The 23,313-nt window shown below is 39.2% G+C and overlaps 1 protein-coding gene across 1 annotated transcript in view; it reads right to left on the bottom strand.

Moving 5' to 3' along the window:
* LOC124596395 (NADH-ubiquinone oxidoreductase 75 kDa subunit, mitochondrial) overlaps nucleotides 1-23,313 on the bottom strand; it is a 95,689-nt gene that overhangs the window by 31,855 nt on the left and 40,521 nt on the right. The window contains exons 6-9 of the mRNA XM_047135520.1: nucleotides 15,806-16,027; nucleotides 5,649-5,855; nucleotides 3,827-3,956; nucleotides 3,025-3,176 (exon numbers count right to left, since the gene is read on the bottom strand). Coding sequence (XP_046991476.1) covers nucleotides 3,025-3,176; nucleotides 3,827-3,956; nucleotides 5,649-5,855; nucleotides 15,806-16,027 — 711 coding nt within the window. The remainder of the gene's footprint in view (nucleotides 1-3,024; nucleotides 3,177-3,826; nucleotides 3,957-5,648; nucleotides 5,856-15,805; nucleotides 16,028-23,313) is intronic.

Raw genomic sequence — 23,313 nt, 5'->3', positions numbered from 1 at the left:
CATAGGTGACAAATGGTCTAACAAACTGCATATAGGAAATAAACTGACAGATGTGTTGCCAGATATATGCTGTCTGAAAACAAAAGAGAAGCGCGGAAAAAGTGGGGAGGAAACGAAATGGAAATTCACGGGTTGAGAGGGTCTGTGATGATATTTCAGTGCTTATAAAATAAAGTCAAATTTACAAACAAATTGGAAATATGAGCCCATTTATCGGTATGACATAGCGCCCCCTCTGGCTGACATGCCTGCAGGTCCAGTCACTGACATCCTGGACACCGAAATGGAGTTGAGTACCGAGCTTGTTCCACAAATGTTCTATCAGAGACAGATCTGAGGATCTTGCTGGTCATAGGTACATCTCAACACATACAGTCCGTAGAGACATGTGCCATATGTGAACGAGCATTGTTCTGTCGAAAAATGACACCACAATATTGTTCTTTGAGAAGTTAAACATGAGGGCGCGGGATGTCAGCGATGAACTATTGTGCCATCAGGGTTCCTTCAATCACTACCAGTCATGCCACAGTTATGCTACTGTGCCCCTCTAATCATTGGAAGAATGGAAACTTGCCCCAGGTCGCCGTCATATGCACAAACAAAAGTCAGTAAAAATGTGTAGAACTACAATTTATTGTGTCCCACAATGTGACGCCATTCATCAGCAGTCCGGCTTCCCAGTCATTGAGAACACTGAAATTACCGTCTCGTGTGTAGACTGCCGTTAATACTACACCACAAATGACTGCCTTGTGAAACTCCAGCTGTTGTTAGTCCCTGAACAATAGTGCAGGATGTCACAAAATGTTGCTGGGAGTCCAATACTTTTTCTCGGATCACAGTCACAGATACGAAGAGGTCATGACGTGCTTCATGCACAATATGGCGATCCTCCCTTGTGGTGGTCAGATGTGGTTGTCCAGAAGATTAATGATGATTATGAATGCCCTAAGGTTCCCCCGCTGTCCAACGTCAGGCTACTGTCACATCCTGATGCCCAACAACTCTGGATATTGCACATTTCGACCAACTGGAAAAACTAAGACTCGTAATGAGGTCCCTTCAAACTCTGTCAGTTGCTAATAATGCCTCCCACCTGAGCATGAAGCATCTCTGTGTCCTTCACAGTGATAACATCTGATGCTGTTCACACTCCTTATACAAGGTATGTTCAAAAACTTCAGGAACATTCATAATTTTGCACCAATGGTGAGTTGCAGAGAAATTTGGTTGGCATCCCTACACACACCACTGTTTAATGAGTAACTGTTGAAAGTTTCATTGTTGTATGTCTGTTAGTTATTGTTCAGTGCTGTATCGAGTAGAACACTGTGTCATACAGTTTGTGAATTTCAATATGGCAGAGTTAGAGGAACAATGCATCTGCATTAAATTTTGTGTGAAACTCAAGAAAATCTTTACAGACACATACCAAATGATGCAGAAAGCTTATGGTGATGAATACTTAAGCCCTACTCGGTGTTACGAATGGTTCACAAGGTTTAAAAACAGCCAAACAGAAGTTAAAGATGAACCTTGTTCAGGATGTCCTTCGATGTCTACCAAAGACCCTCGTCTCATGAACGTCAACTAAATTGTGCAAGTCAATCGAAGACTGATTATAAGAGAGATTGCAGATGAATGTAACATTTCAGTTGGATCATGTCATGACATCCTTACACAGAATCTTCAAATGGATCATGCTGCCGCTAAGTTCGTCCCACCCACAGCTCTTGAGTCATGACCAGAAAGGCCTTCGCCTCACTATTTGTGAAGAGCTATTGGATGGTGCAAATGAGAACAAGATGTTCCTCAAGAGAATCTAACTGGTTATAATATGCGGGTCTACAATTATGATGTTGAGACCAAGGTTCAACCTTCACAATGGGTCGGGAAATGTACTAAATGGTTCAAATGGCTCTGAGCACTATGAGACTTAACTTCTGAGGTCATCAGTCCCCTAGAACTTAGAACTACTTAAACCTAACTAACCTAAGGACATCACACACATCCACGCCCGAGGCAGGATTCGAACCTGCGACCATACCGGTCGCGCGGCTCCAGACTGTAGTGCCACAGGGACAAACTGTTAATCGATGGTACTATTGGGGCATATTATGACACCTGTGAGAAAATGTGAGAAGGAAACGGCCTGAAATGTGGCGAGATAGTTCATGCCTCTTACCTCATGATAACACACCTGTACAATCATCCCATTAGTGTGTGACTATTACACAAAAAATTAAATCACTTGCTGCCTCATCTTCCACACTCCAGACCTGGCCCCTGCAGACTTTTATTTCCAATGTTGAAAATTCCGCGAAAAGGATGAAGATTTGCAACGATTGATGAAACAAAAGAAAATTTGCAGATGGTGTTTCATGCGATCCAGCAAGAGTTGTATCAAGACTGCTTCCGGGATTGGAAATGGAGTTGGGAGCAGTGTTCCAATTGTGGAGGAGAGTATTCCGGAGGAGACCATGCACAATAAGTAAAAGGTAAGCGCAGAAATATTTTGTAGACAAAGTTCTGAAATGTTTTGAACAGACCTCGTAATGCAAACAATGCTAATACACTCTGGTGGCTGTTCTTCCTGTCACAGATAATTTCAACTCTTACATAACTGCTGATAATGTGTATATGTATGAAGATGCATTGACATCCATCTATGTCTTCTGAGTGTTTCATTTATTTGTCAGGCAGTGTACTCTAGTGTATCACTAAAATCAAAAATTTGATGGTGAAAGGAAAATGAAATCATTCATGAACAGGAAAAATAGGAGTAGGGGTAAATAAGAGCATGACCAAAAGATGATGAAATATCAACACTGAGGAATAAATCCAGCATTACTAACCCAATCAACCAAAGATTACTGATGCCAGATAATGTTACAGCTCCACAACAGACAGTTACCATCTTGAGTAAGCCGGTTCCATAATATAGAATGACAATCAATTTTTAACCCAAGTTTTTTTTTTTTTTATCTTGTCCCACACTGTTTTTAAGAACAAGCTGCTTACCTCATACTCATATGTTAAATTCACTTTAGGCCCAATAAGAGCTATTTCACTCTCCTTGTGTAGATATGCCTTTCGTATCCTAGCATTCAAGATAGGTGCTTCAAACCTAGGATTGGTACCAATCAACAGGATACGATCTGCTTCCTCAACCCCTGAAACAGTTCCAGATAAAATTAGTGCTGAAAGGGGGGTGGTGTAGGACAGGAGAAAAAAATGAAACATGTAACTACCTCAATATAAAAGATGGTAGTAATTTTTGTTTACAGTGACCGTTTGTTGGGGTGTACAATATGTAACAAAAATTGAGCATCAGCCACTGAACAACTGAATTCCGAAGATAATCTATTCATTTCAAGTTTTGATACTGTTACGCATAAGTTACAAAATGCCACACTGACAGCAAAAATCCACATAGCATCAACAAAAAATATGAATACCACACATCCACAAATCTGAATTTCGGTTCATTAACTCAAATTTACTATAAAATCAGCTACTCTCAGACATAACTGTGTGTGTGTGTGTGTGTGTGTGTGTGTGTGTGTGACAAATGTATATGCTATGAGTGGCAGACATAAAAAACTATAGACATCATCATTAACCTGAAACTAAGTATGAACAACAAATAGTCATCAAACCACAATTTCAAGTTTAATCTGATGCAATATTTCATTTGCTCACTAAGCATTTGTATTTTACTTTTTAATCTGACTAAGATTCATGAGAAACTTGCAGTTATCCCTCTGAAACACCTGAATCTGAAGGACAGTCACTAAATTTCTTTCTGAATGGAAATATTTACCTGCTATCCTGCTGTTCAGAATATAATTCGATCTCAGATCTGTTCCAGAACCATCTTGAGGGAAAGTGTATTCTGTGCACAAAGCTTCTGATCCCAATCTGTTCAGCAAATCTTTCAGCGCAACAAGGGCCTGAAAATGGCATTAGAACAATCAGTGTGTACAAATAAGCTCTGTGAAGATTGTGAAACATAAGATTTCAAATAATAAAATAATCAATGAGTCAATTACAAAACTAATCAAATTTTACTTATAAATATGATAAGGGAAGTTCTGGAAGAATGCAAATAATTTATGAGTAAAGGAGATACTGAAAAGTAAAAACGTTGAGTCATTGAAAAAAATAGAGAATTGAGCTAGCTTTTGGACTATTTCTTTAACAATTGTAAGTACACTAGAGAGAGAGAGAGAGAGAGAGAGAGAGAGAGAGACTTGACATGTCACAAATCAGGCAGTGAAAATTTTGCATAATTTATAACATGACAAATAAGGCCAAACTGGCAGTTTTAGCCAATATAATGCAAAACTTGCATCTTTTTTACAAAATAGTCACAAAATTCTGCATTTCCCTCTCCCTGTGAAAAAATGTAAATCTGAAGGCAGTGTTTTACTAACGTCAGTAACTCACTGTCATTTAATGCTGAAAATGGATCTTGACTTTTTTCGAAGACTTAAGTACATATATAATCTTAAAAAGAACTGATGTCCTCGATGTCACTTCAGCCGAAAACAGCTTTATCCACCACTCTCACACATTCTCAGTGTTCTGTTCTGTTGCATAAACAGCTACACGTTCTCTCTCTCTCTCTCTTCAGCTCATTAAAAGATTCACCCAAAAACTAGAGAAGTCTACCTTCTTTTTTTTTTTTTTTTTTTTGTTTGATTATCAACTCAATGCTTCTACTACTTGGTCAGTTGTCTCCCATACTGCTAAATTACATTCTGCCAGAGCTTCCGTTACAATATTTAAAGTGCCATATTTGGTAGTTTTCATGTTTATATTTGCATACTAAAAAAATACACAGTTTAACTGATGCACAACATTAAAGCTCTCTCCAAACTATCTCTCTTCGGTGTGATTTGTTCTATGTTAGTGTCAGGAAACGCGATGTATGATGAAACTGTTATCCCTATTCCATGCTAAAATTGTTCGAAGAACGATTTTTTAATTGTGGAAAGTGGAATTTTTTGTGATGAAGCTAGTAAGATTTCGAAAAACAGGAAGACACAAATACATCAGACAACAGTAAAGAAAACAAACACAGCGGATTGCAGTTTCAAGTTAGGTTGCTAATTCTTATAGCCATAGAGCCATGCAAATCTGTGATGTCAAGGAACATAATGCAACTGACAGGAAAACAAAAAATAACACAAAATTAACAAAGATGCTCAAAAAACAAGCCATTACAAAATAACACTGAAATTGGGAAAAGTAACAGCGAAATTATCCATCAAATAAAAACTTTTTCCTGTCACTAGTCAAGGACTTCACAGATATCTAACAAAAACAGTGTACGGAGTTCAAATTTCACTATACTCATAGTTACTTTATTTGAAGCAAGGTTCCTGTTTCAATTCAAGCATATTTGTATCTGATGACTTAAAACTACTCTGAGAGTCTACACATGGAGTGCTCTGGAGAATTCAAATGTGTCATTATGCTAATTTTAATAACAACCAAAGAATTAACACTAGTGATATAAAATGAAGGTTTGTTTGAACACCACATGTTCAATTTGGCAGGGAGCATTTCCTTGTCTTCCTCTGTCCATAAAACAAACTCAGGAAACCAGTTGAGGAAAAACAAGCACACTCAGTAATTACCTCTGCATCTACCAGCCCACCAGCAATGGCAGCCACAGAGCTGCCTGCTGCTTTAATTGCCTTGCTTGCTGATATGAGAGCATCTTCCCATTCAACTGCTATCAGCTCACCAGATGCATTTTTCAGCATGGGGGTCACTAACCTCTGTCGTTTAAGTCCATCGCAGGCAAAGCGTGATTTATCTGATAGCCATTCTTCATTTATTTCCTAGTAACAGAAATTTGGTTGTAAATTATTTTACAAAAAAGTCATTTTGATTATGTTGCATTTACTCTAACCCAATATCAAATCATGCTGGTATGTAAATAGTGAAGCAGTAATTAAATTAATAATGAACATTGAAGCTAAGAAGAAACTTAAATGACAGGAGACTACCACACTAACAATAAGAATGTGTCAAAATTTTATTACAATAATGACAGATATAAGCCACTACTATTTACTTTATGGTGAAATGTGTGAACCACAGAGTTTTCTTTTGCCTTTCACCTGTTGTACTTCTATGCACACAATTATACAGTGCTAATAACATAAGTTTAATGTATTTGCTTTTGCTTTATTTACTGTTGTATTTTCAAGGATCCCCTAATTGGAAATTTGTGGCAGAAGTCATCTTCAACTGTCACTATGTTGATATAGGGGTTTCTTCTGACAAATGTGAGGAAGAAATGCATTTACATGTAGGTGCAATATCAGAAATGATGATGAACTTTGTATTTATTTGTTGATCATTTTTGGCTTCAAGTACAGTGTGATACAGACACTGGATAAATCAGGATCATCTGATTATGTACACACTCAACATATGTACAATCACACTTTCTACAAGGTTACATATGAAATATAGCACTTAAAAGAATTATACTTCAAATATAAACTGCAGCTTATATATTTGAATAACTTAATATTCAACTAACAGCCACAGAATACAGAAATGTTGAAAAAGGGCACAAGAGTAGAATTATTGGGTTTTATTGGTAGCCTACGTGCTTATGCTGCTAACACACTACTTTGCCGCCTACATTCTACCTCGGTCCCACACGCACTGCAGCCAAGGAGCAGTCCATTTGCAAATTTGTATTACAAAATGTGTAGTGATGATTTCAGCACAAATGAGTCATCATCAACAAAAGTTCATCCTTTACAGCCCACTTATCTCCAGCACAGTAATTACAATTTCTGAAATCTGTTTTTGGATGTTGTAATAAAACAATGAGAAAAAGGAAGAAATCCAGCAGGAAATAGATATTAATAGATAATAATCAATAACAGTAATGATAGATAATAATAGATGATGATAATAATAATAAATAACAACACACAATAAATAATATACCATACACAAGAATATTTACAAAAATACAGTTGAGATTTCCCAAAAATTTGCTTGGACAAGCACATTTCCTCAAAATATTTCTGTGTATGACACATCCTATGAAACCAAAATATAAAATGGAGGAACACAGTTCTAAAATTTCAACAAGTTGTGACAGGCTCATGTTCATGATATGATGGAGCAAGAAGAGGAGTTTGAAGCTTCGATTCAGTTATTGTGAAATGGATAATAGCAGCTAGAACTTGGGCAATGAATAAAAAGTGTTTTGCGACTGTTAGCAGACTATTCATTTCTGTTCTCTTTCCATAAAACAATATGCAAGAAAACAATTGTTACATCATTAGGGCATTAATAGAAAAAGTAATATAGGCAAAAACCGTAAGACAAGAATAAAACTGTTGAGACTTGTGGATACTTCACTGGATAGTGACACTAAAACTTGATCGTTGGTGGAAGGCCCCAACTGGCACAGAACGGCCAATTTTTCCTTTGCCTGCTGTTCTGCTTAGATACAGTTGTAATATTTTATTTGCACGATTGTTTTGGCTTCTGTAACCAGAGTAAGTTAACATAAAAGTTTTCTGGGTATGGTACCATGTCATATTGTAAAAAACGCATTACTATTTACATTCATTACTCAACGTTAAGGTTTTCTTTAGCACAGAAACAGGTGCACAACACTGCAACAAAATTTTTTGACCATTTACCCAGTGATATAAAATGTCTAAAAGACAGCAAGATAAAACTTGAAGATAAATTGGAAAAGTTTCTCCTTGACAACTCCTCCTACTCCGTAGAAGAATTGCTATGTTTGTAATGTGTAAAACGTCGTGGGTAGGAATTGCTAACTCAATCTGTATATCTTTTTTTCATTTTGGGGAAAAAATTATATGGTGATGTTAAGAGTACAAATAGATGTACAAATTAATTTGCAATATGAATGTAAAATGACTCCTTCCACATCATGACAATTTATCGTGCAAAATGATCCATGGAACATGAAACTAACTAACTAACTAGACTAACTGGTGAAACAGCATTCTGGCCATGGTCACAGTGGTTCTCTTCTGTGTCCACTGATGTATTTTTGCACTCTAGAGTCACTTATATTTTGTCATGACTGCATCCTTGATTAAGGACTGCAACTTTTGAATACGTTGGCTGTAGGGTCCGCCTGTAGTTCACTGTAAATAGGGTCATTTCATAACTCTTTCATCTTTTCTTCGTGCTGCACTGTGTCCTAGATGACAGTAGCATTGCCTTTACGTGCTTGTAGTAATACCACAGTACTGTTGTTGTTCTTTAGTTCTGGGATAGCTGCCCTTTCCTCATAGCTATGATTGTGCTTTGTTGGCTTGGCACATAGCAGAATGATTTTCTCAGCTTCTGTTGGAGTGTCAGAAAGCTGCTTCCGTGCACTTGATGAATTTTTCTGTAGGGATTCACTCAAGTGTGAAATCAATGTTTAGTTCCTTAGCCAGTGCTTCTATGGCCTTACGGGAGATAGAATGAGATGAGAGATGAGATATATATCACTCTATGAAATGCATCCAGCTATGGCTTAGTGTTGTGTGTTGTCTTTGCTAGTTGCTCTCATTCTTCTTCTGGTGACTGGCGACAGTTTCATTAGTTGCACACAACTGCAGGTGAGTGATTCTGTTGACATTATCCCAGTAAGTTGACGACACTATCTGATATCAGAAGACATATTTGTAACAGTCTTCTTTTGTGGAAATAAAGTTCTCTTCGCACAGGCTGAATGTACCCCTTCAGAAGATATTTATTGGCTCGCCTGTAGATGGTTCTTGCTTTGTAGGTGTTGATGTTCAGTTTAAAATGCAGGAATTTAGGTGTGATATGATCCCACCAAACCAAGTAGAGTAGATCATTGAGAACTTTCCCTATCTTCTTCCTAAATATTTACAACTTGTGAACTTTGCTGCAGGATTCCTGCTCATACAGGTTGCTAATACAGTAATGTAGGCTTCTGCAGCCAGAGGCTTTATTGTAATAGTTACAATAGTTACAGAAGAAGTGAGGATTTGCTGTTTGCCTCTTGCAGTTGTGTCCTCATTGGTGACTGGTAGTCACCAGTGAAGGAGATGTGATTTCCTCCTGCTGAATGTAGCTGTGCAGTGGCAGTTATTAGCCAGTAACACTCAGTGTCTTGTTGTTAGTGCATCCCTTTGTACTCTGACAGCTGACAGCCACAGTACAAGTAGCAACATGCATATGGGAACACAAGCACTGCATTCAACTTGGGCAGCAGAACAAATCTGCAGTGGTCAAACACCATTAAGACTGTGGAAAGGAAACAAAAAAATTAACGAAACCTGCGCACATGCCAAGCATCCAGAAATCGTGGAATTCAGGATCACAGAGGCCATCAAATTGTTAAAATACCCGAATGACATGAATAGAGAGAAAGGACTCAGGCTTGCCCCATCCTGGCTGTCAGTCATCAGACCCCAACAGGCTGCACTAACAACATGAGACATTAGCATTATTGTCTAGTCACTGCTGCCATGCAGCATGTGTCCAGGAGGAAGAAAGCAAGAGTCCACACTTCATCTACTGATGACTGCCAATCATGGCACACATTGCAAGAAGCGATAGACAACTGCAGATCCCAACTCCCTCCACCACAGTAACATATTACAATAAAGTTTCCCACTTCTTCCACCTCAGGTAACCAATTACATCAACTTTTTTTAATTATGACATAATGCAATGCTATTTACAATGAACTACAGGTGGACCCTACAGCCAACGTATTCAAAAGTTGCACTCCTTAAAGATGCAAGAATTAATGCTGACACAGCCAAGGGACTCATTTCAGGAATCCCACTACCACCTAGAAGTGCCAAAAATACACAAGAAAGACCATCTTTTAAGGCCGACTGTGATTGGGATCACCCCACCTATGAACATTTTGGCAAAGTAATTAGTCCGCAAATTAAGACCTCTAGTTCACAAAACAGACTCTTATGTGAAGAATTTTAAGCATTTTACAGAATACATAGAGGGATGAACTATTTTACCCACGGACATCATTGTCAGCTTGGATGTAAAGTCACTACTAACAAACATGCCAGTAGACAAAACTGTTCATATCTTACATGAGCATGTCACTCCGGGCATGTGTGTCCTGGTTGACCTATGTTTTCCATTAACATACTTCAAATGCCAAGGAGAATACTACAAGCAAGTTGACAGTATGGAAATGAGTTCTCCCCTATCCCCATTAGCAGCCAGCACGTTCATGAAGGCCTTTGAAGCCACCACACTTCGTTCTGCTCCGTACGCCCACGCTGCTGGTTCAGATACATAGACAACACATTCTGCATAAGGTCCCACAGTGAGACAAAGCTACATGTTTCACAAATATTTGAAAAAAATGTATGGAAAGATCTAGTTCATGCTTGAAGCAGAGAAGAATGGTGCAATTCCATTCCTAGGTGTGGACAATGGCTGGTACACTGGGGCACAGCATATACCTGAAACTGGCACAAAACGACATGCACACTGCCAGAAGAAAAAATTCGTACAGGCTTTTAGAGGTTTCCAGTTCACTCAAGATTTATTGTTGCAACAGTGCATATGGAGTACATAAAATGATTACATTTACAAATCAATGGCACAGGCAGTTCTGAGCTGCCAGGCATCGACCCATGCTAAAACACCTATATTAGTATGTAGTGTAGCCTCCACGGACGGCAATGCAGGTGCTGGTGCTGGCACTGGCTCTGACATCCAGTTGATCATACAGATGGCAAATATTGTCCAGGGTTATGTTATGCCACACCTGCTCAACATGTTCACATAGTTCTGTAGGAGTCTTTCGCTGATTGAATCGCACAACTCACTTCCCGTCCCATCGTTTCCCCCATGTACTTGATTGGAGACAAGTCCGGAGATCATGCTGGCCAGGTAAGTTGCTACACATCTTGCACAGCACATTGAGTTTTACCGGCAGTTTGTGGATGAGCATTATCCTGTTGGAACAACACATCACCTTCCTGTTGCAAGCACAGCAAAAGAATGTGTCCAACAACATTCTGCACATCCCGAGTGCTACTTAGCATCCCCTTCACAAACACGAAAGGTGAAAGAGTTTTAGCTTATCCCACCCTAGACCATAAGGCCTGATGAGGGTCCAGAGCATCTCTGACAAATGCACTCAATGATACAGCACTCACCAGTCTATGTCGTATGCGCAAATGGCCATCACTTGTATGCAGGCAGAATCTGCTTTCATCGCTGAAAACCACAGTGCATCAGTCCATCTTCCAAGTGATCATCTTACAGCACCAGTCACCCCTGTGCTCGTCAGTGTTGTGGCTCGAGTGGAAGATGGGCTAGAGGTGCAAGTGCCCTTGGTCCCACTACTAATAACTAGTCCACAACAGTTAATGTTAACACATCTGGGCTCACAAGGCCTCTTATCTGTGCTGTATTAGCCATACGATCTGCCACTACTGCCCGTACAGTACAATGATCCTAGCAGGCATCTGTGCTGCGTGGACGTCCGGAATGTCTTCTATTTGTGTGAAAATGTTCACCTGACCACTGATATCAGCACTGTTGCACAACTAATGCAGCACATCTAACTTGTGTGACAATTCTCCGAAAGGACTATCCCACCACTTTGAAGGCCATAATTTGACCCCTTTCAAACTCATTCAGTTGACTGTAGGAAGCTTAAGTGTGCTGTGACATGGTTGCGTGATTGCTTCACACATTTGCACCACAGTGAGCTTTCTGGCTGTGAGCATTCCCTAATAAAGGCCTTGTTGCCCAAAAGCTCACTTTCTGACCATCTTTTTATTGTGCCTATCTGTGACTCACCATCTCTGCTATATGGTAAGTACTAACTATCCTTTTCATAACACTGTTACATTCCATCCTGGGTTTTCATTATTTGAGTTATCCTATTAAAGGGTAGACACAGACAGTGCACTGGTAGCTATCCTGAGTCCAGCCTGTCTTCTACAACAACCACAAGATCGAGGATGTGCTATGCACAAGATAGATGCTCTGTACACTAAGTCTGCATAAGGTGGAAACTGAGTGTGGAGAAACACACACTGGTGAGACCAGCCAGAAAGTAGCAATGTGCATAAGGGAGCACAAGTGCTACTGTCAATTTGGGCTGTACAACAAATCTGCAGGAAGACTGTGGCAAGGAAATAAAATTTAATGAGTGGACCGTTAAACACAAGAGGCCATCAAAATATCGAAACACCTCAGCAACACGAATAGAGGGGATGGACTCGGGCCTGCCCCACTATAGCTGTCAGCCATCACAGCACAACAGGCCACACTAACAATATGAGACACAAGTGTTAGCAGCAAGCAACTTCTGCCACACAACCTGCGTCCAGCAGGATGAAATCAGAAGTTCAAACCTGATGACTACCATTCATGGTACATATTGCAAGAAACAACAGATAACAATAGATCTTCACTCCCTCAAGCACAATAGCCTACTGTAGTAAAGTTCCCACTACTTCTGCCTCATGTGACCAATTACATCATTTTTATTTAATTATGACATAATGTCACGCTCAGTGAGTAGTCATAAGAAAATCTAATTGACTCTTGACAGCAAAAGTACACTAGTGGACCCAGAAGAAGGCCACTGTAACAGTGATATCACCAGTAACACTTTTTTATAATATAACGTGGTACCATACACAGAAAACTTTTGTCGTTTTATTTGTAATCCTTAATCAGTACCTAAAGATTTGTTACATTTTTTTTATATTTATACTCAGAAAACAAACCTATTTCAAAGTATCTCAGATAAAATAGTAGCCTGGATTTTGGTTTGAAACGGCATTTATCAGGTAATTTCACATTTTAGCATTATGTGGGAGAATTTACACCTATTGCCGGATTTATCCAAAGTGTGAATTTTTCACATTCCTAATCATAGCAGACAATAAATTTTTTGTGAACACATGTTAATAAATTGAGATTTAAGATCTTGTTTATGTTGAAATGGCAGTTCATTATCTTCAATACTCACTCTCCATGAAGGCCCAGTGGTACTGATCGGCCACCGTGTCATTCTCAGCCCATAGGCATCACCTGGATGCAGATATGGAGGGGCATGTGGTCAGCACACCGCTCTCCCAGCCATATGCCAGTTTCCGAGACTGGAGCCGCTACTTCTCAATCTAGTAGCTCCTCAGTTTGCCTCACAAGGGCTGAGTACACCCCTCTTGGCAGACTGAATGGTCACCCATCCAAGTGCTAGCCCAACCCGACAGCGCATAACTTCGGTGATCTGACAGGAACTGGTGTTACCACTGTGGCAAGATTACTCACACATTATAGAAATTAGCAAAATACTACTCCTGGGAAGCAATAATAAACAGAAGTAAAGGTGGTCTGTTTCATTATCTTCAGGTACAAGATGTTGACTGCTGTAAGAGTTTGAGACAATTTTTCTGCTTACGAGACATTTATTTATCGTCTTATTTTTGCTGCCTATCCAAAATTTTTGGGACTAGTGCTGCCATCTGTTGACAGCCTTACCTTTAGACTAATGGTCACCATCACCCTCGAAGTAGTTCCCATCCTCACGTACACATCGAACCCAGCACTTGCTTCTGCCACTGGTCAAATGTTTTCTGGAAGTCCTGTTCTTTGAGGGTGTTTATCACCACCAGCAATGCTTCTTGAATCCCTTCCGGAGTGTCGAACCGATGGCCCTTCAACTTGAGTTTCAGTTTTGGGAATAGCATGATGTCGCAAGGTGCCAAATCTGGGAAGTACGTTGGGTGGGGTACGACTGCGATGTAGCTTTTTGCCAGAAAGGTCCTGGTAAGCAAGGATGTGTGACAGGGTGCGTTGTCGTGATGCAGCAGCCAGTTCCCTTGACAATTCACTGTTTGGTTGGGTGGGACAAATTCTTTGTGCACAATTCCCTTGGTACCAGAGGAACTGATAATCATGCTCTTCACCTGTCTCGCTTTTTTGGGTCTTTGAGAGCCCGGACTCTTCCACTGGGACGATTGTTGCTTTGTCTCTGGGTCATAACCATAAATCCAGCTCTCATCGCCGGTGATAACCCGTGATAAGGAGGTTGGATCATCAGATGTGTTCTGATGAAGATCCGTGCACACTTCAACCACACACCAAACGCAGAGTATTACGGAAATCACTGTGGACATGCAACACGTCCTCCCAGCTGAATGCCACTCCGCACACTGACTCGTCAGATACGCAGCTCTCGCCACCTAGTGGTGCAAATATCTACTACTCCTCCTTTCCAGATGGCAGCACCAGTCCTGAAAATTTTGGATTCCACCTCATATAAAAATGTAGCCAGTTTTGTTTACTGGTACTACAGAGCCCGTGGCAAAGCCCAATTGGGGAAGCTAATGTACACAACAATGTGTTTGCAAAATAAAAAGGGCATCTATGTGTCAACACAATGATATACCCGTGTCATTGTGCCTGTAAGTTCTGCTCCCATGCCACTGGTCAATTGTAGGCAGTTGAATACCTGTATAATATATATGCCACATGCAGCAATGTAGGATGCAGCTGTAGGACCTAGCATCTTGTTACAACAAGGAAACACGTATGTTTGTGTGCCAGCTGAAGTCAAATGTTGGTAAATGTAGACACTTTAACATGACAGGTTTAAGTGGTGCATATTTTAAACTATGGTTGTGTAAGATATCACTAGAGGCTGTGCTTGATGTACCTTGTTTACAACATTCCCAACATCAGCAGGTAGTTGTGGGATACCGAGTGCTTTGTGCACTCGGCTTTGCTGTGTGTTGCTCGTTTTCTTAGTTTGGAGTGAGTGAAGAAACTAATCCTGGTCCATCACAGAGTTCTATTATGACACACACACACACACACACACACACACACACACACACACACACACAAACATCAGCACAGATCCCTATAGCCATGATCATTGCACAGAAACATAGAATGCTAGTCCTACAAGAAGGCGAGGGCTTATTTTCTTGCACCAGTCCTCTTCCCACAGACGGTCTAAGTTGTCATCTGTCTATGCTCATGGCCAACTGCCATTGTATAGTGCTTGCAATCCGTACTAGAGCAACCGTAAAACAAAACCAGTCAATGTATTTTGACCAAGCTGAGAGACTTCCCACAATGTGCAAACAGAATTTTTTTTTCAGATCTACTTCCACTCAATTTACCTTGTCTGTTCTATCTGCAGTGTGGCGAAGTATGGATTGCATGGCTACAAATGCCCATGAAAGGGCTTTGCTGTATGCTAATCAGGGCTTATGTGCTACCAGTTCGGAATCAATATTCGGCAGATTTTGTAATTAACAATATATCACTATAATGATGTGAAACACCATAAATCGCAGAAGCACTAATCACTGATGGAATAATGCTACTGCTTGTCAACAGAAACCATCTTTTGTTGAAAACTAAAACAGAGCCATGAGAAGGAAAGAAGCAAAAATTATTCAGAAAAGAACTGTTGAAGCTTTTGCAAACGCAAACGTTCCAGTCAAAAAGCTCTAATAGTGGAGAAGGTAAACTATTAATCGGTTATATTATTATTTTTTCCTCCAATCTTGAATTTTTTGTAACAACAATTTAAAAGCACTAAGGTTCTGTCTTCAGGCCTGAAGTGTGGCAATGTTTTAATTTTTACATTTAACCATCTTTAACAAAAAATAAATAAAAGGTAAGCCAATTTCGACAAAAAATAGGTGCTATTTACTCTAAGAATAGAAGCTGCATTTTCAGGTCCCTCGTTATGATGAAACTGTGATATTCTTACTAAATAATTCTATGCGTTCCCTCAACCTACCTCATTTTCTCGTGGAAGTATCCTGAGGACCTCGCCTGTTCGTGTTGTAACCACAATGTTGCTTCCCACAGCATCCAGAACATCAACACTTTCAGTTTTCCTTGTTTCCCAAGGTCGAGCAGTGAAGGAGTATGGCTTTGATGTTAAAGCACCCACTGGGCATAGATCAATCACATTTCCAGAAAGTTCAGATAGGAAAAACTTCTGCACATATGTTCCAACCTGGAAAACAATTTACATTAAATGTTGTACAAACTAGCTAAGGTAGAGGAGCACTTGCAGTTAGGCCTACCAATGACAAAAGAGGTACACAATACTAAATACACAGGTTTTCATACACGAAAAAGGAACATCTTTGTACACTAAACATTTACAACCAAACAAACTCCAACCCTTTGAATTTTCATTTCTTTTTGTTTGTTTGTCAAAGTAACATGTATTACTAACAGTTTCATACTACACAATAATCCTCAGAATAATGGGTGACCAATGAAACGCATCATCAGCTTCTGAAAAGCAATTCTTAAAACAGTTAAGTTACCTTAATCTAACAATATAATTAAAAAAAAGTTCTTCAAAATGCAGTAAAATTAAAAGATTCTAACAACTTGTGTAATACTACCCAACTCTCATCAATGAAAAATGGATTACCTTCTATTGGATTTTCATTTCAGATGGAGGAAAGAGACCGCAATAACAGCATGAGGAGAAGGGGTGGGGTGGGGGGGGTGGGGGGTTGGCAGTACACAGTAACTTTACATTTAGCAGAAACTTCCTTTGTGGTGAATGGTATTCCCCACTTCATTTTTCCCTTCATTTTTCAAAAAATCTCAGAAAAAAGGCAAGTTTGATAAATCTTAACAACTCACTGACATAAAGATAACAACAGATCAAGAAGAATAGATGGAAAACAGGATGCTGGAGGGGGAAGGTGGGGGGGGGGGGGGGGGGGGGGTAGCAATCGCTTTGTTAGATGAGCTATGTTATTATTCTCTTTGAGAGATTTCTGGTAAATTGATGGGCTTGTGACGAAGCAAGCTGGGCTAATTTTACTTCCCCTCTTGTTTTGCTATCAGCCTACTTCAATTTGCCTTTTTTTTTTTTTAATTTTAACTAATTACCCTTAACATATGTAAAAATAATATGTTGTGGGGCGGCGGGTGGAATAATTGAATAAATGTTTTGTATTTATGCTGTTTGCCGTTCTCAACACTGGCTCTCTAACTACAATATTGGCAACCAGAAAGTGATTAGCAAAATGCGAAGCCTGTAATTAGGATTCCTAGTGCCCACTTCATCTGAGAAATACATTTATAGCTACAGCTTACAGCTCTGAGGAATTAGGAGATTGTCTGGGATTCATAATCAAAAACCATTCTCTCTAAAATGTTCACTATATTCTGAAAGTCACAGACCAAAAAGAATCCACACAATCCAACTACCAGAGCAATTCAGAGTCTAATGTGCTGATGCCACTACAACTGTTCAAATTAAATGTTTAAGTAAATGCTCGCCATAATTTGATGATAATGTTCATCAAACGCCGCGCTAATAATGGTAGACTGTCTGCCCTGCGGCGGCACGTGAAAATATGACATACGCAAACTAAAGATAGATCATTAACGTCATCCCAAAATTAACACTTCACTTGAAAACGATTTCATGGTTACGCATATCCCGAGTAACTTATTACTGCATCCGAGGCTGTTTATATCAACGATACCGACGCGACGCAACTCCCGGCACAGGTGATGCGCTAATCAGCGTCTGGAGAGAACTGGGGCCTTCTTCTCTCGCGCAGCGTTCTTACATATAAAGCCGCAGTGCGGACGACTAAGGGAAAGCCTGATCAAATCTGCTGTCCCGACTAGCCGCTGGGCTAGTAATGCACCATTTTAAGTTATCGAATAAATCATTGCTTCCTTTGCTGATGGCCGATGAAGCTCTCAATTTAAATGTGCAATCAGCACACAGGTAAGTAATCATTATGAAAGTCTGACGTGGCTAAGTCAAATATTTTGGGCGAGATAATTAATTTAATTACACTACACGCAGTAGACGAGCTCTGAACTTGCCCTTTGGAGATACGCTATCACTATAGTTTTATAGTTATTCAGTTGAAACTTCTCACATCTTTATTATTATAGCGGATCTCCCTTCCACTTAAATTTAAACATCCTAGCTTTATTGATTCGCCTACTTAACCTATCTTGTTTCCTTAATTTTTAAGATAAAAACCAGAAAATCATGAATTTCAAATAAAATTTTAATTTGTGAGATCCAGAATACTATTTCTACTAAATTATTATGCAAAAGGAATGTAAATATAAATTTTTAAGTTTCTAGCTCCGTTCTGTTGCGCCAATGATTTTTACAGAAAAACGTCCAAATTTCGAAAATGGTTAGAGTTACTGAACTGATATTCAACACATATTGATTTAGTATTACTCCTGACATGCTAGAAATGTTTCAGGTTATTTACTTGATTTTTAAAGTATTGGGCAACATTTATGACATCAAAACTAGTTACAGCGGACTGGCTGGCGCACAATGGAAAGACTGATGTGAATTTTATAAGGCGTGAGTAGGCTGCTTCCCTACAATGTATTCTCATAATAGAGAAAGAATGACCCTCAGTTTTAAAGAATATAACACCAGATCTAATTTTGTGCTTAGTTTTATGTATGTAATTGATTTTTCTAATTTATTTTGACTATTCCTAGTTAGTATCTTTCATTATAGGGTGAAATCAGAAATTGCTTCGTAACTTAAATTCTATTGTTGACATATAAACAAATATAAATTCTATATAATGGAAGGAAATATTCCACGTGGGAAAAATTATATATAAAAACAAAGATGAGGTGACTTACCGAACAAAAGCGCTGGCAGGTCGATAGACACACAAACAAACACAAACATACACACAAAATTCAAGCTTTCGCAACAAACTGTTGCCTCATCAGGAAAGAGGGAAGGAGAGGGGAAGACGAAAGGAAGTGGGTTTTAAGGGAGAGGGTAAGGAGTCATTCCAATCCCGGGAGCGGAAAGACTTACCTTAGGGGGAAAAAAGGACAGGTATACACTCGCACACACGCACATATCCATGTGTGGATGGATATGTGCGTGTGTGCGAGTGTATACCTGTCCTTTTTTCCCCCTAAGGTAAGTCTTTCCGCTCCCGGGATTGGAATGACTCCTTACCCTCTCCCTTAAAACCCACTTCCTTTCGTCTTCCCCTCTCCTTCCCTCTTTCCTGATGAGGCAACAGTTTGTTGCGAAAGCTTGAATTTTGTGTGTATGTTTGTGTTTGTTTGTGTGTCTATCGACCTGCCAGCGCTTTTGTTCGGTAAGTCACCAAATATAAATTCTGTACTAATTATAAACATTTGGAGGAACAAATACTAGTAATCTTAAAGTATCTATTTGGCTCTATTCAAAAACATGTTAGCAAAGCCAGCCCTTCATTAATTCCAAAGTAATTAACAGTTTTGTCAAATGTATTGTTTACGTAACGGTGTATGTTAATTTCATCATTTAAGCAAATAATTCAGGCTAACCCTTGTAGTAGAAGAAACTGTTAAAAAGACAGAATTTTTCCAATGCATTCAGTTAATTCATTATATTAAGTTTTAATTGCAATTTCTGTAAATTTAACTTCAATGTGTAGTTTCACGGCCTATTAATGTGATGATATATAGGGCCCAATATTTGGTTACGAGACGGTCAGTCCACGGCCGAGTTTCAGACGAGGAACCTGTGTTGGTTAGAACAACAATGCTTCAAGTTAATTGTGAACTAAGTGTTACACAATTAGGCCATGTGTTAAAACAATGACAGTGTCTGCTCCATACATACCTTTCTATTCTTCAAGAACTGTGAACTTTGTGGTTAGGTTTTTACTGCTGGCAGATGTTCAATAGTGAACTACTGCAGCAGTATATGGAGGTTCACTTGTACACTATTAATGAGGCTTATCGTAAGTTAAACAATAGTGCACTGCCCATATAACTGTTTATTATTAGGGGGCTGTGAACACTGAAATTAAATTACTGTGAAACACAACTGTGCACCTGTCTGCTACATTATTTGCAGTAGTCAGTGTCAAAATTCACAACCCATTTTTCAGCCAGTGCAGCGATGCAGTACGTTGACACCAAGGACAATCAAAACAAAATGAATAATTTATGCAGGCAGAACCGCTACAGGCTGATGAGGATTCAAGTCCTACTCTTCCCAAATACAGGTCCAATACTTTGGCTTGACTATGTTTCCTTAAAAGCTACGAGACTTTTTGAAGCCATATGTATGACATACTAACTGTAAGAAACTTTCGGTAATGTGGTTGGTAGCAATGGCTGAAATGACAGTACATAAATGACGCTGATTGGTACTGCACGTTTTCTAAGAATCAGCCCTGTTTTTAATTTGAGTTGGATACCAATAAATAAAACTTCTTCCATCTACAGTCAATAAAATTCTTGAGGGTAAGTGACTGCATTGTCAATGTGTAAAATTCTCAGACGTTTCGGGCACTGTTGCAAATGACCTTTCTCGGGTGTTTTTTGCCAACTGTTGAATGAGAAAAACATTAGTTCTTATATACTGGCAAAAGAGGCAGTTATCGTAAGCTGATAGGGTACTGAGGATAAGGAGGAGGGACGTTAGATGTCCTTTATTGGTGTTTGCATTATTTCTTGTCACTGGTGGAAATAAATGTTCCTGACTGTTGTTCACTTAACTGCTTGCCGCTGGTGGAAACAGGGGAATGAGACAGAGGCAGCAGTTTTAATGTAGGCTCCTCCCCTCACCCTCAATACCCTTCTAGATTACAAATACACTCTTTTCCATCAGTAGTTACACTCTCTAATAGCATGTGGGAAAAATGAACACCTAAATCTTTCCATGTGATTTCTAATATCTCTTTACCCAGGTAGCAAATATCTTGTCTAAATCATTTTGTGACTCATTTGATCTTCTGCTGGCTTTATTAGATGGTAAACAACAGTGTCACCCACGAAAATTTTAAGACAATTGATCCTCTGCAAGGAAATTCTAGTCACAATTACAGATAGTAAATAATAACAGACAGGAACACTAGCATGTGTCCCATTTATGAATGAAAGTCACTTTGATTTAGATACATGCTCTACAATGTCTACACCGGTATTTTCTCACCTATTTTCAAACCAACACTTAGAACGGTTTTAAGAAAAGTAGAGTAAAGTAAATGCACACTAAAAAGTCTTGTTCATGAGCAGAGGAATGTAAATGTGTGGTCTGATGAGAAAAATCACATTTCTGCCTGTACATGTGAATGATGCACAGTGTCATGTTGATTATAAACCTCAGAAAGCATTCTAAGAAGACAGTACTCAAGCTGAGTTTTAGGCTTCATGAATTTGGAGACGCTATTAACACACAGAAGTAGACCTTTTCGAAGTGGCAAGCACTTTTGATCACAAAGGATACATCTATAGGGTTTCCAAGAAGATCCCTCTTGATTTTGTACAGTTCAAAAATAAAGAGTTGTTCTATTGGTATCCACTTGCAAAAGAACAACTGGACTTCAAATAGTGTGATCAATAATACAAACCAAAACATCATATTAAGGAAGAGGAATTGTGTGTTAGATCTCTTCATGGGAACAGCTGCAAAGAAAGTACTTCAAATACAGCAGACATTCAGCAGAGTATCACAAATCAATGTAACACAGGAAAACTACATAATCTTCAAGAAGTGTATGTGTAAGAGCTCTATTTTTTAATATGGGAGGTACGAAGTTTTAGAAACCATCTCCACGGGGAAGTTAGCTGGTACAGAGGTGAAATACTATATGTAAGAGTAATGAACACACAGGTGCTGAAAAGGTAAGTAAAATTATTTTTCATATTCTCTATATGTTGCTCCCATTGCTAAGTACTGCCCTAACAGCGGAAATTACAAGCTGCCTGCCAAATAATTTATCTGCTTCCACACTAGCTAACCTTTGCAATTATTACGGTACCAAGTAGCACCCTTAGCTTGTTGACACTTTATTTTTCAATTTCTTATTTTTGTGACACAAGTTCATGTATAAGTTACAGTTCATTCATTCACACATCCTGCTCCACCAATCCTATCATTAACAAGAGTCTTCAGGGATCTGGAACGAGTCAAGAACTGCACTAACTGGTAGAAGCAACCACTACTGGCTACTTCGGTAAAGAAAACTAACAACAACTAGCACTAATATATGATAATTATGGGTATTACTTCTAGATTTCACAGTATCATCATCTACATCTATTTTATTTTGATAAGTAACACATTTAATAGTAATTATATCTGAATGTCAGTTTTAATCTTGGTACAGAGCACGAAACATGGATCTAATATCTTTTGATGGAAACATGAGCATGGCACGCCAGCAACATCTGTGTTAAGCAAGTACAGCAAAGCCCTACTTCTCCACTTTTCAACGAATTTTAAGAAAATGATGTAAAATGTAGGAAAACATGAAAGGTGTGAAACTACTTTATAAAGTGGCAAAAGTTATGCACAGAAACACCCTCACCTTGCATTTTCATTGTGTGTGTGTGTGTGTGTGTGTGTGTGTGTGTGTGTGTGTGTGTGTGTGTGTGTGTGTGTGTGTGTGTGTGATATAGGTACACACAATATGTGTCAAAAAACTGACACTTTCTTACTACCCCATAAAGCTTCTTGGAATTTGGCACTATGTTTAGCTGTCAGCATGACATTTCCTGACACTTTAGCACAACAAATCTCACTCAAAATGACGAATTCTCTGTTCCGGCATTAAGTCAAGCACCGGCACGCCAGTCAGGAATGTTAGAGCAGAGCTGGCTGTGAAGAAGACATTAGCCAATTGCACCCTGACTGACCCCTCTCCTGGATGACAACACAACGGCAGCGTCCTCTATGCGAAGAGACCGTAAGCGCCGCGCCATCTGGTCATGGCCAGTTCTGCGAGTTCTACAGCAGAGAATTCAATAATAGTAACACGACTAGTCATTTCGCTTCTTCTAAGTAGCATTGTCTATACTCCTTGTTTGTCTGTCACCCTCTGCTTGTGACGCACCTGTGTTTTTCAAAGTTAAGAACTGTCATTTATTTTCTGTAAATAAAATTCATTAATACAATTTGCTTGAATTGTTGTCTAGCGATCCGAGAAAGCAGGTTTCCTACGCACTCCAGGTTTGATGAGTAGGCAGGATACAACATTTTGGAGAGGGGCATGACAGTAGCAAACTGAGGAGCTGCTATGTCAGTTTCAGTGTTTGTGAAGCTATTGACTTCCCTGCCTGTGCACAGGTACCACTAAGTGCTTACGGCCAGACAACTTGTTTAGTGTAGCACTCAGAAATTATATATACAAGCCTTCCTCATGAATCAGTCTTCCTTTTAGTGAAAACTATCAACATCACTACACTGGCTCCTGAGAGTAGCCTTGTCCTGTTAAAATGTTCAGAAAAGTGACTAAGCGTAATACCCTGAATTTATCCAAC

The sequence above is a fragment of the Schistocerca americana genome, chromosome 2, assembly GCF_021461395.2.
Source record: "Schistocerca americana isolate TAMUIC-IGC-003095 chromosome 2, iqSchAmer2.1, whole genome shotgun sequence".
Classification (NCBI taxonomy): domain Eukaryota; kingdom Metazoa; phylum Arthropoda; class Insecta; order Orthoptera; family Acrididae; genus Schistocerca; species Schistocerca americana.
This window is presented reverse-complemented; position numbering and strand designations above follow the sequence as displayed.